Raw genomic sequence first — 13,969 nt, 5'->3', positions numbered from 1 at the left:
CCCTTTGCAAAGATGAGAAAACCGGGTGTCAGAGAGTTTCCTGGTTTTCAGGAGGGCCCAGCTTCCCGGAGGACGCTGTCAAGCACGTGCAACTGGGCATCTCGCGTAGGTATCTTCTCCATCACACCTGAGCGCACGAAAACTCAAATTATTTCCATCACGTGACACGAACCATCAATCAAACTGATGAACAAGTTTCCGCTTCAGAAAAGTAGTTTCCTAATTCAAGTTTGTATTTATTTATTTATTTATTTATTTATTTATTTAGTATTTAGTATTTTTTTAATAAATTGATTTTTTATTAATGTTCGATTTGCCAACATATAGAATAACACCCAGTGCTCATCCCGTCAAGTGCCCACCTCAGTGCCTGCCACAGTCACCCCCACCCCCCGCCCACCTCCCCTATTTATTTATTTTTAAAGATTTTATTTTATTTATTTATTCATGAGAGACACACTGAGAGAAGCAGAGACCCAGGGAGAGGAAGAAGCAGGCTCCATGCAGGGAGACCCATGTGGGACTCGATCCCGGGATTGGGATCACGCCCTGAGCTAAAGGCAGATGCTCAACCGCTGAACCATCCAGGCGTCCCTAATTCAAGATATTTTAATCATTAAGACATTTAAGCATGGAACTGTGTGATTGTACCATGTTAGGCAGTCCCAACCAATAAATATTTCAGAGGTAGAACATAACACATCACGCTCTTCAGAATTAAACACTCCACGATGGCGATCATGGCACCCCCATTCTACTGATGGAAAACACATTATCTAAGTAACACCAAGGAAACAGAGCTCTGGGTCTTCAGCAGCGTAAAAGACATCACCGTAGTTAATTTTTTAACAAAGCAGTCCAATCCTTTAACATATTTCATCCTCCTGAGGGTCCTGTAGCATCTCTGCAGCCCACCCCCCACCGTGGTTCTGGACCGTCTCAGAAGAGTCCATGTTGTGCTTCCCCAGCTGCCAGGAGGGTCTTTCTACACTGACTCCCAGAACCTTCCTGGCCAGATTCACTTCCCAGAGCATCACGTCAGGGAAGACACTGTGTGGTCCCACCAGCCTGGGACAGAGAGCCAGGACGTGGGAGACAGAAGGCCAGTTTGGTCCTGAGCGGGGAGCCAGATGCTGGGTCATCAGGAGGCTCGTGGGCTCCCAGGAGAAGACTGTTCGCTTACACGGAGTTCCTTCTGCCTCAGGTTTCCCTAGGAGTCTGTCCAAGACACTTAGGTTCTCTGATCCAAGTAAAAGGCAAGTTATCATCCTGAACTTAAAGGTCATCTCAAGTTCACAAATCTTATCATCTGTCTATGTTTCTCATCAATGGTTGGACAAGAGCTACTTGTCCTTTTCTTTCAGATAATCCTTTTTTTAAAAAAATTTAAGAACTATGATTTTATTTAGAGAAGTCTGATGTGGTTATCCCAAATTCAAACATTTAAACATCATTGGTGTAATGTATGCAGTTTTCCAGATATTTTTACACGTGCATAGGAGTAGTAGTATTTTGAATCTTCACCTCAGTCCTTTTACCGTGGAAGCACTTGCATATAGACTCTACAGTGCATTGCACGATTTATTTAGCTATTGTAGGACAATGGACATTTAAGCTCTGTCCAATTTTTCACTATTAGAGGGAGAGCTAAAAATAAATAAGCACATATTGCCCAAAAATGTATTACATTTCTGGGTTAAAATATCTGATACTTTAAAATTTTGATTGGTATGAGCAACTTTTCTCCCCCCTGACTTTTTCTACATGTACAGCTGGTACGTGGACGCCGTCTTCCCACCTGCCCGCTGATGTGGGTCGCATGAATCATAGTTTCACAAATACATTGTTGAAGGGATGGTATTGTTTAATCTATATTCTTTTGATCAATAATAAATTTAGGGACCTTTTCCTACATATTTTATTTATTTTTGCTCTGTATGCAAAACCCATTTCTATTTGTTGCCCACTCTTAGGTCGTCGGCCCTTTGCTTAGTCACTGTATGATGCTTTTTCTGTATTAACCTATTTCTAGGAGTGTGTAGTGGGTAGATTCTTCAGGTGGCCACCATGATCCTCACCTCTTGATGTTTATGCCCTTGAGTGAGAGCAGGCCTGGGTCTTGTTTCTAATCAATAGAATTGGGTAAAAGTGATGGACTATATGGGATTGTGTGTCTTGATCATGTAATTACATGTAATATCGTTATATCCAATTTGCCTGAGTCTCTCTTTCGCCATGTTGGGAAGGTCCATGTGGCAAGAAATCATGGACCTCCTCTAGAGCCGAGGGTGAGTTCTGGCCGATGGCCAGCAATAAACTTAAGCTCTCAGCCCTACAACCACAAGGAATGGAATCCTGCCAGCCCCTGAGTCATGCTAGGAGGGGGTCCTTCCCCAGCTGAGCTCCAGATGAAAATGAAGTCCCAGCCAACACCCTGATGACAGCCCGTGAGACCATAAGCAGAGGACCTGCATGACCCAGCCGGCGGTGCACAGACCCCTGACCCCCAGGAACTGTAAGATCCTATACGTGTGCTGCATCAGCTGCTGGTTTGTGGGGATCATGTTGCGCGGCAATAGACACCTAATGCAAGCAGTGCCGTGATGGACTTCCCCTCCCATTTGTCCTTCTAGCCCTTAACCATTCCTGGAGGCATTTTGTCCTGCAAAGAGAAGAGATGTGGGGAACAGAGGACAATATAACACGATCTTGTGACAAATGCCTTTGGATCTCTGTCTCTACGCCCTCTTAACTTGGGCCAAATGATGAGTAGTCATTAAAAAGCATAAAAACACTATGTCCAGTGGTGTTGTAATAGCGTTGTATGGAGACAGAGGGTAGCTATGCCCATGGTCAGAACAGCAGGACGTATGGAGAAGTTGAGTCAATAGGTTGTACACCTGAGACTGACGTAACGTTGTGTGTCAACTACACTTGATTAATTTTTAAATTAAAATAAAAAATAGAATAAATTGAAAATAACAGGCATAACACAGGGGCTCAGATCTCATACTCCGATTTTAAGGCTGCAGGAAATGACATCGGATCTCTAACTCACACACTTTTTTCCCTCCTACTCACAGGATCTGTTCTTAAATATAAAAAACAGGCCAGCTCACAGAAGAAAGGATAGTCACTTCACCTTGACATATAACACTTTGTTATTTTTTTTTTACTAACTCTTTTTAAATGGCCTCTTATTGTCCATCCATTGTAAAACTGAAAAAAAAAAAAAAAGTATCCACTAGGAGGTATAAATCACACCTCAAAGTTTGGTGTGTCTATAGGGTCAGGTCAGAAGACCCCACGTTTTTTAAACACCCTGACAGCGCATCCCTTCGGGTTCTCTCATTGCCACTAAAGAACACCGGGAAGGTAATTTTGTATTTGCAGTGGCAAAAGAAAGAGACTGATAAGTTTTTCTTTGTTCCATAATCGTCTTCTGTAATTCTTTTAAATTAAAAAGCTGAGACATGAAATAGTCATGAAGATCAAAACGACAATTGTAAGTTGACATATCTGCTGTACCAGCTCTAATATCATCAAATTATTATCGCTAGGAGAAAAAAAAATGCAAATGCCCCAGATAAGCTACTTTGTATCTAAAAAGAAACAAATATGAAAAAAAAAAAAAAAGAATGAAATAAGCATAGCAAAACGGGTAATTTGGATATAGGGTCTCAATGTGAACTATTTTGATGCCTTCTAGTCTGGGTATTTGTCCCTGACTTGAGGAGCTCATTCCTGATACGTTCCACAGGTCATCTGTATTCTAGACGTCTTTTCAAAAAAATATTTTCAACATATTAATCCAACTCACTTAAAAAAAATGGACAGAATCCTATACATGAGAGCATTTGTTTATTCATTGAAGAGATAATGAAAGTACAAGGAAACGCTACAGTAGTGGGACAGTTGGAAGGTGGCCTTTTAATTCTGTGGGACTTTAAATCTACAACATAAGAACGATATCAACAGAAACAAAAGGAGCAAGCAAGGAACATTTTTAAGGATCTTACACTCCCGGTGCTCTGTGCTATGACCAATGGCTGTGAAATGTGGTGAGTGACGAGGCCACGTGAAGCCTGGGAGACTGGGGGGTCAGCTGGGGCGAGGGACCTAGAGGTAGACTCCAAGCTGAGTGGGCTTGAGGTCGAAGGGAGCAAAGGTCAGACTGGAGGGCCAGTCACTAGCAGGCAGCAGAGAGGTAGAGCTGGACAGAGACTGAAGCCATTTATAAAGGATCCACAAGGCCGCACGGGGGAGGCACACCCGCTGGTGTAGACACACACGCAGTATGTAGGGCGCCAGTGCCCACTGCCGGTAAACCAGTAACCAAAACACGCTTCCCCCCACACCCAGTGCTCTGTCCGTATGATTTTCTGGGAGTCATGACAACAAAAACAACAGTAAAGAGCATCACTCATGGAACCTGGGAAAAAATTTCTAAAAAAGGACATCACTTATTTGTTTCCAAGAAAGAGATTCCTGGTCCAAACAAGCGGTTGACCCACTGGCTGTGTGAGGAAAGGAGGCCAGGCATCAAATCAGTTGTGTATGTGCCTATTTCAGGAAACAGTCCCAGGGCAGTAGTTTGTATTCCTTCCCACTTGGGCCTTTGGCTGTCAGGAGCCATCGAAGAATTTCTGAGAAGCATCCATATTTATAGGCTCATCTCCATGCTCCACCTGACCCCCTGGACAGGCTATTGTGCAGAAGGGGGCAGGGGGGTGCATTTCTCATTCAACATCCTCATTCTCTCTGACTTTGTTCCTGTCTCCTTTCTCCTCCACTCATGGAGGCTCTACCAATTTTCCACCTCCTATGGGGGATCCTCCCTTTATCTGTGTGGCATCTGCTGTATGCATCACCGTCCAATATTTGAACACATAGATAGTAATTCGGTCAGTAACTTGAGGCCTTTGGTTTAGTTTTTAGTAACAATGAAAGCTCCTTGAGGGTAAGCCCAGAGTCGACAACTTCATTGTTAAAGTGTGTAGGTAAACAGTCAAGAACTCATGAATTCCAGTTACCTGGGATTGAGTTATTTGAGCCGGTATGCACCACGACTCTGCAAGTGAACAAAATGACTACTCTAATTCTATTTAAGAGACCAGACTTCCCAAGTCTCTTCTTAGACTCCCAGGTCTTCATTGTTTAGGATGGCAACAGACTAACACCATATATATTTCCCACAAATGAGAGTAGTTCTACCTACATATTTAAATATACTGATAAGAACTATTTCCACCTAATGGTATCAAGGTGATGTCCTTCACCTGACTTTCTCTTGAGATCATCTACGAATCAAAAAAAAAAAAGTGTTGGGATTTAGAGTCTGAAAATTTCCTATTGTTTCCATGGAAAATGGAGCACACATCTTGAGCAGGTAACCTGCCACCTCAAGTATATGGCCAACACCACAAACAAAATAAAATCCTAATGGCTGGATTTGTCTTAAGTTGTTCACAATAATTATATTTTGTAAGAAAGGAGGAAAAGAATGAGACAGAACAAGAAATGCCAGATTGATGCCGAAGAAATTTACATTTCTAGAGCATAAAGGGAAGTATCTGCTCAATTCAGTTAATTTCTTGTAAAAATGTGACCTTTCTTATGTTGTCAGGGTCCCTCTTCTTTTCTGTAGGAAGTGCCAATCATTCCCTGCAAGTCTTAACTATCCACAGCTGTATTATACATCAAAGTACACCACTTTCCTAGCCATAAAAAGAAATAGTTTGAAACAGGGAGACAAAATTTGTTGATGGCCTCTGAACAATACTCTCAAGGTCCATTCTTTGAAAGAAAAGTGAATATCCTTAACTCCAGCAGAACCCATTTTCATAAGAATGAGCTGTGTTTAACTTTCTGTTACCCTGAAGACTATCCATTTGCATAAAAGCCAAAGGTTTGCAGTCTTAATTATCAACTTACAGATAGAAAAAGGAAGTGACAGTCCACTCGGAGACTCATCAGGCAAGACTGTAAGAAGCATGGTCATGTCAAGGGTGGGGAATTTTATGGGAACATCAAAGTTGAGAATCCACTATATATTTTTACGTGAATATCAAGTTCATGTAGAAAATTACTCACTTGCAAAAGATCAATAAAGACGCTTTCTATTAAAAACAAAAAGAGAAATAAATAAGTTTCTCTGAATAAAGGCATAGGGATTCACCAGCATCTGGAAAATGACTGCTTAGAATTCACAATTAATTTCAAAGGCTTTTAATTCATTAGAGATCACTCCCCAAATAATTCTAATTTTAATCTCACATTTAGCTCTTCCTTACATAACACTAATCATATCAGAGTACACTAAACAGTAAGAGAAAAAATAAAATCATTCATTCCCACTGTATTTTTATATGAAAGAGTATAATTATCCCTTGAAGTCTTCCGATAATATAAACATTATGGACAAGGAGCTTGGATCTCATCTTCGCTGTAAGACCATTTAAAAAAAAAAAAAGATTAAAAACAGCATAGAATGATGAACACCAATGATGGAGGCCCTAATGATAAAGAAGAAATCTTCTAAAATAATTGCACAATTTCATACTATAGTGTATTCATCTTGGAGTCAGTAGGGGCTAATTAGCCTGTGAAGTCTCAATGAGTGGGCTATTAGATTCTGATGCCTTTTATTGAAACGGAGGAAGAATTGGTAGATAGATAACAGATACACATATATAAATGCAGATTTCCAACACCACCTAAAATCTGTTTATTGAGAATAACTCGGTTTGGCGGGGGGGGGGGGGGGGGGGGGGCGCCTTAAAATTTGCATTTAAACCAAACCTCCACTGATTCTTATGCATACAGAGTTTGCAAAAGGCTATTCAAAAACTCTACATCCTGGTCACAAAGCCAACATCTACCATGATAAAGGTGACACATTTAGTACAAAGAAACAAAAGGTTGCCACAATAATAAAATGGGGAAATGCTCCAAACCCTCAAAAGCGGCTCTGATTCCATTGCAGCTCCCTCAGCTTACAGTTATCTGGATCATTCCGACAGAGAGTTGGGAGGCACACCTGTAATATCTAGATGCCGTATTAGTGTTTCTTGAATTTTATTGAGGCTCAGGATCTCCAAAATCCATCAAACCAAGAGTCCGGCCAATATTTTACATGATTTAAGTCTCAGGTTGCAACTAGTCTAAGAGTGACTAGTGGGTGAAAAACCTGAGAAATGCCGCCAACAACTTGACTTCTTCATGACTCTATTTCCTTTGATCTCACATCAGTAACAAGGGTAGTTTTTAAAGCACGGTGTATTATTCAGGATGTATCCTTTTACTGACAATGGGGCAAAATTATGTTAAGATTGTTAGTATTAAGGTAGAAGACTGGAAAGATTAAGACTGTTAGTATCACAACGTATCGCTTTTATTCTACTTATATTTGGAAAGAATGGTAATACTGAAATAACCCTTTTCCTTTTACAGCTCCCCCCCCCCACCCCCAAGCTAAAACTAGTATAAGATAAAGCAGGAAGATTTCCATGAATAAATTGCAAAATGCACGAGACCTAAAAGATATAGTAGCTATTTTTAATAGGGGTCCATGCCTGCATGTTTTTCTCCTTCATCAAAGAAGTTTAAGCTGGAGATAAACATTGCCTCTGTGGGCCACAGTAACACTGACTTTAAATCAAGTAAATTTGTTGAAATGTTATCCCTCAGTAGAATGTTTATAATATATTCAGGAGTGGGTTTTGTTAAATGAGACAGTGTGCCTAGTGGATGATGAAATCTCTCATCCAGCTAGAACATAGATGTTAGGGACAAAGAGAGATCATGCAACTTCCCTAAAGCGACGGTGGCACTTTCCTCTCCCAGACATTAGTGGTTGATATCAATGGCTTAAAGATATTGCAGCTACACTCAAAAAAATAAGAGTGAAAATAAAGTGCTTCATAGTGCGTCCGAAGAGGTTGCTTTGCAGGGATGGGGGGCGGGGAGTTGCAAGATAGCATTATTTTCACAAAATTCCTACCATCATTTTGGAATTCGAACCATCAGTTCATCTTAACCAGTTCAATGAAAGGATCTTCTTGTACTTATAGATAGATAGATAGATAGATAGATAGATAGATAGATAGATAATATATAGATAGATAATAGGAATATATATTATATATATAAAAGGAATTTTAATCCTATCACTTATGGGCCTCAGTACCAGGGAGTAAATTCCACCTTAAATATAGGCATATCAATTAGTCAAAGATAAGGTCATCTTAAAGTCACTGTGGAAGGGGCTATTTCCTTGCACTGAGGCAAGGACCTCAATAGGATTATTCAGTCTGCATACCGGCCAGCTGATAGGCTGTCCTGAAGTGGACATCCACGGAGCTCAGCACAGGGGTTGTACCATGAGGGCAGGGTCAAAGGTTGGATTTCCTTTAGGACTAATTAGTCTCAGCCCAACCAAAGTATTTATTTCCTTGCTTCAGGTAGGTGGCATACCCAAGCCAGTTCCGGTGTTTCAAACAATTCCATCTCTGGTCCTTAGAGTGGTTGGAACACAGGGTAGAAGTGGTTTGAGTCTGTCCTTTACCCGACTCTGGTCCAGCAATCCTATGCCCAACACCCAAAAGGTACAAATACGGTAGGTTGTTTGTAGAACAACTACACCTCGACCCAGATGTCTTCCTCTGATTTATTACTGACATAAACGAAATATAAATAAGCCCACGTAGCTCTGTCACCTACTCTGTGCAAGGACTACTCATTCAACTCCTCCAGTCTACAGGGCAACGAACCTAAGGAGAGGAAATACGAAAGGCCAAAGGGAAAGTGTCGCTTAAATTGCGTGTACGCCTGTTGTAGTGGCTGATTTTCACTATGAGCTCAGCAGAAAACCGACCAGAGGCACATTTAGAATTCAGTAGAGCACAGAGTATTTAATATGCCATTTGCATTTTGACAGCTTAGAAATGTCTACACTGGATTTGCTGTATCCTCTGCAATGAGCACTAACCGGCCACTGAGCCTTTGTTTATCTATTTCTTAAAGGAAGCTGAACCATTTTCTTGACATTTTCAAAGCACTGTTGGTTGTCGGAGACAAAAAAAAAAAAAAAAAAACTGGAGACTGAGGAAGCATTGCCCTCAGGAGGAGCCGGTTTCGCCTGCAGGAACTTAGAAGCCTGTACCAGGCCAGACTACTTCTCCAGCGTGAGCTGCGAGCTGAAAGCCTGAAAGCTGACATGCAAGTAATGATGGCCTGTCCCCTCCAGGCCTGTGGGCGCAGAGGTGCTCGAGGCCTGGGGGGCATTCCTGCCATCTCACCACCTGCTCTTTGCTCCCCTGGACTTGCTTATCCAGATCTCACTGTCCCACTATTGAAGTTTACAAGACCTGCCACTTTGGAGGAAAGCCTTCCCCCAGCTCACCCTTTCACGGATTTAAAATCCCAAACTCAGAACATATAGGTTGCCCAGAAGCACCAGAGCTTTCAGCTGAACAGCTCTTCACCGAAAAACAAAACAACACAAAAACTTAACCCTCTCACAAGGCCAAAAAAGCAATAGGCATGATTAGCTAAGAAAATCACCAATGTAGAAATCTTAACTTCCCTTATACATGACCCACCTACTATATGATGTGTCGGGGGTTTTCCCGTGAAAGCCATTTATTCACGGGAATTCCTGACTTCCTCAGGACGGAGTATATGTGGAGTTGCTCAACCATAAAGCAGATGTGGCCAGCAAATATAAGGTCTGGGCATCCTTCTGGGTGATATGAATTGTTAACAAGGTAACTCATCTAGAAGCATGCACATCTGGGAAGGTTTCTCTCTCCCTCTCTTGCTCTTGCTCTCACTCTCTGTATGTGTGTACGTGTGTTGAGTTATATGGTTGCTGTGAAAATTTGGTAATGAAATGCATGCTTAAATCCCTAGGCAGGGCGGGTCAGTGAACCTTAGAACTAGCTGGGTGGGTTGGTGACTGTAAGAACTGGGTACCCTGATAAGCACCCCACCTTTGGCTCCCAGGCTTCCTGCAGAGAGACCATAGAGCTACTATTGGGTGCTTCTTTTTTTTTTTTTTTGACACTTTCTGGGCAAAGCTTGCAAATCACTGCATTCCCGTCGCTGCACAGCCACAAGAAACAACGGAGGAGCAAAGCAAACTTTGCGCACCCAAACAGCCGGTAGATCAGCTCCAGATAAGGGTGCAAATCGCAGAGCTCACGGAATGCGTTATGCCACGTAGGTGCTGGATGAGAACTCTTGCAAGCCATCCTCCGTCTCCCGTGGGCCCTGAAACTGTGCTGTGTGTGAGGAGGGGAGGCACACCTGGGACTCGACCTTTACAATAGTAATGGTCAGAAACAACAAACAAAAGGACCTGAGCCCTGAATCCCGGGGACCGCCCCCCCGCCCAGGTTGCACGATCAGCTGAAGCCGGAGCCCCGGGGAGGGGCGGGCCCCGGGTTCGCGCGACCGCAGCCCCTGCAGCCTCGCACGACTCCGCAAAAGGGTCACGGACTGCACACCCCGCGCATCACAAACTCTCCTCCCGCCCCGACCCAGCGGGAGCCGCCACCTGGGCGCACGCCGCGCTGCTTCCCGGGAGCGCTCGTGCCTCCTGCGCGGGGAAGCCCTGCGGCTCCGGGCACCGGGGGCCCCTCTCCCGGGGCGGAGGCCCGACCTCGGCCACCCCGGCTCCGCTCGGCCGGGGCAGGGGAGGATGGAGGGGGGATGCGTCCGCGCCCCGGCTGCCGCGCGCTCTCCGGGGCTGGCGTCACCGCCCCCCGCCTGCAGCCGGCTCCCGCGCGCCCACCTGCGCTCGCCCCCGACCCCTCCGGCGCGGGGGGAGGCGTTCCAGCCCCGCGGGCCCCGCCGGGTGACCTCGGGGCCTCGCCCCCCACCCCCCAGCAGCCCAGCTGCGGCCCTGGCGCAGCGGGCGCGGACCCTCCGCGCGCACAGCCCCGCGCGGCGCACGCCCGGGGCCCGGGACCCCCCACTCCGCGGGGCGCAGGGGGCGCTCCCCTCCCCGCCGCACCTGCGGGGGGCTTGGGGCCCCGCCCGCACACGCCCTCGCGCCCAGCCCCCGCCGCCCGCGGCCGCGGCCCACCCGGCACACGTGCAACGATTGCCAAGCAGCTCGGGCAGGGCCGCCGCCGCCGGCTCCGCGCAGCAACCCCTGCTAATTGCGGGGGAAGGGCGCGCGGGGCGCGCGGAGCTACGGGGAACCGACGATGCGCTCGGAGGCTGCGCTGCCCGCCGGGGGAGGGGAGTGGAGGAGGAGGGGGTGATGGGGGGAGAGGGGGCGCTTGCAGGCGGCCCCGGCTCTGCTGGACTTGGAGTGCACAAGAAGGGGTGGGAAGTTTTGCCGAGTTGCGTAGCAGGTGTTTGCTCTCCACGCAGGGGCTTGGCTACGCAGAGCCAGGGGCTGCGCTCAGGCCCCGGCCCCGACCTGGGAAAAACCCCGCACGCACTTCCCGGGGGCGCCGCGGTTTTGCGCTGGACTTTTCCTGCAGGGCATCTCCAGCCAGCCCCGCGCGACCCCAGGCCGCCATCCACCCCTCCCACCCCCCACCTCGCCCCTGCTCCGCCGGCTGTGCCTCCCCAGCAGCCCCAACAGCGGCGCCCAAGGCGGGGCGTCTGCACAGCGCTGGGCCCGGGGGCAGAGGGGAGGTGTCTGCAGCAGGTCCCCGACTGCGAGCGACCAGGAGCTCAGGCGCCCCAGCGCCACACATTCGCGCTCCCCGGGCTCTTGGGGCGCGTTCCCGCAGACCCCGGGCGGCAGGGGTGAGTGCGTGCGCGGGGCGGGGGGGTCTGCCGCCAGGCGGTCAGCTCTCCACCCGCCCTGGCCGCCGCCGGGCGCGGGGAGCCTCATCTGCCATTCTCTCCACCTCTCCCCAGGTCAGGCCCATCTGGAGTTTCCTAATGGAACCAGAGATAGTCCTCCTTCGCCTTGTCAATCACCCCCGAATCTGGAACACTGGAGGAATAGAAAATGGGTGGGGGAGAAAAAAAAAAGATGGAAACATCTAGAGAGGAAAGAGGGACTTCAGTGTGGGGAGAGAGCAAATGGCCATTGGAACACACCCGCGCACACGGCAGGCTTGACAGCGTCCTTTAAAAAGGAAGAGAAGAAGCACATCTCCGTAGCTAGAGATATTCCCAGGAGTGGGACGATGGAGTGTTGATTGATAGGAGGAGCATCCTCGGAGGCCAAGATGAGGAAATGGGGGCAGGTATTTTCCAATGTGCAAATCAATCAATATCCCACCCCCACCCCCACCACCGCCCTCTCTCCTCTCTCTCTCACTCTCTCTCCCTCTCTCCCCCTCCTCCCCTCCCTCTCCCGGAATCAAGAGGGAGCTTGTTTTCTTTCCCAGAGAATAGACAAGTGCTGGAGCCACTGCCAGCTCCGAGATTGCAGCCTGTAGGCTAGTTAGAGGGAAACATTCCCCAACTCGTTTTAAGGAGAAACCCAAGTGCACCGAGCTGCAAGCCCCGGGGGGTGACCCGGGGCGACTCCTTCCCTTTCCGGGAGGCAGCGAGGGGCACAGCGCCTCGGGCCCCGCGGCGGACCCCAGCCGGGTCTCCCCGCCTTCCCCGCGCACCTCGCCAGCTCCTTCCAACTTGCAGGGAGCAAAGTCCAGGGGGGAGGGAGGCGGTGGCGAGCTCGGTCCCCCAGCGCGCGGGGGCTGCGGGGGGGAGCAGGGGGCGGCCGGGCGCGCGCGGGTGCGGGGAGCCGGGGCTGCACGCAGGTCCGCCTGTTGGATGCCCCCAAGCCCCTGGAGGGCCGGAACTTGCCTCCGCCCGGGCCACTTGGGCAGCCGCGGGCTCGGGGTCCGGGGAAAGTCCCGGGAACCTCCCCGCAGCGCCCCGACCGCAGCCGCCACCTGCCCGAGCCGGCTGCACCGCCCGCCGCGGCGCAGTCGGAGCCCAACTCGGGGCCGGCTCCGTTCTCCCCAACAGCCGAGGGCGAGCGTGTCGTGCCAGCCAAGTGGAGGCGAGGCGAGGCGAGGCGAGGCGAGGCGGGGAGCCTGGGGGGGGGCGCTGGGGAAGGAGGCGATGGCAGCCCGGCTCTCGGGCAGCGCCTTCCCCCGCGTCCGCGATGGAGAAGCCCCGGCAGCCGCCCGCCCCGCGCCCGGGCCCCCTGCCCTCCTCCCCGCGCACCCCCGCGGCCGCGAGCCGGGCCTCGGAGGGCTCGCCCAGGTCCCCGCCGGCGCGCGGCACTGCCTTACCCTTGGCTGCGGTGAGGAGCCCGGCGCACAGGAGCAGCAGCACCCGGAGCAGGAGCAGGAGCTGGCACGTCCTCGGCGCAGGCATGTCTGCGGATATTCCACGCGCGCACGCCGGCGAGGGCCCTCCGCGGCGGGGCTAGCGGCAGAGCCGGGGGATGCCCGCAGGGCGAGGCGAGCCGGAGCCCGGCGCCCGGACCGGCCGCGCACCCGACGCCTCCTGCAGCTCCGCGCGCCCCGCTCGCCGCGCTCTCATAGCATCGGTCCCCAGCCTCCGCGGCGCTGAGCGGCTCCGGGCGAGCGCGCGCCGGGCTGCCGGGCCGGGCCGGGCCGGGCCGGGCAGGGAGGCTCCAAGGCGGCGAGGCTGCGGGAGGGGGGCCCGGCGCCGAGCGAGCGCGCAGCCGGGAGCGACCCGGAGCCCAGGCAGCCGGAGAGCGAGCCAGCGAGTGGGAGCTGCGGGAGGGAGGCGGCGAGGCGGCAGGGAGGGGGCGCGGGGGGAGGGAGCCAGCCTGGAGAGGGAAGGCGGGGAGCGCAGGAGACAGGCTGCTAGCGGCACCCGGAGCCGCTGCCGTGGCGGCTGGACTCAACCATCCCTACCCGCCGGGAGGGGAAGGAGGCTGGGCACCGCGCAACCCCAGGCAGCGCGCGCCCCTCGGCCCCCCGCGCGGCGGCGCGCAGGCCGGGGGGACCCACGCTCGCGGGGCGCTCGGGAGGGGGGCACCCCCGTGGCCTACGCAGCCCAGCCACTCGGGCAATCC

The 13,969-nt window shown here is 50.2% G+C and overlaps 1 protein-coding gene across 1 annotated transcript in view; it reads right to left on the bottom strand.

The window, feature by feature from the left end:
- Positions 1 to 13,471, bottom strand: part of CSMD1 (CUB and Sushi multiple domains 1) — a 1,877,909-nt gene extending 1,864,438 nt beyond the window's left edge. Inside the window, exon 1 of the mRNA XM_041753151.1 lies at positions 13,215 to 13,471. Within this exon, the coding sequence (XP_041609085.1) occupies positions 13,215 to 13,299 (85 nt within the window). The 5' untranslated portion in view covers positions 13,300 to 13,471. The remainder of the gene's footprint in view (positions 1 to 13,214) is intronic.
- Positions 13,472 to 13,969: the final 498 nt, after the last annotated feature.

Source organism: Vulpes lagopus, chromosome 4 (genome assembly GCF_018345385.1).
Source record: "Vulpes lagopus strain Blue_001 chromosome 4, ASM1834538v1, whole genome shotgun sequence".
Taxonomy (NCBI): Eukaryota; Metazoa; Chordata; class Mammalia; order Carnivora; family Canidae; genus Vulpes; species Vulpes lagopus.
The sequence above is the reverse complement of the archived record's forward strand: the minus strand, read 5'-3'. Positions and strand labels throughout refer to the sequence as shown.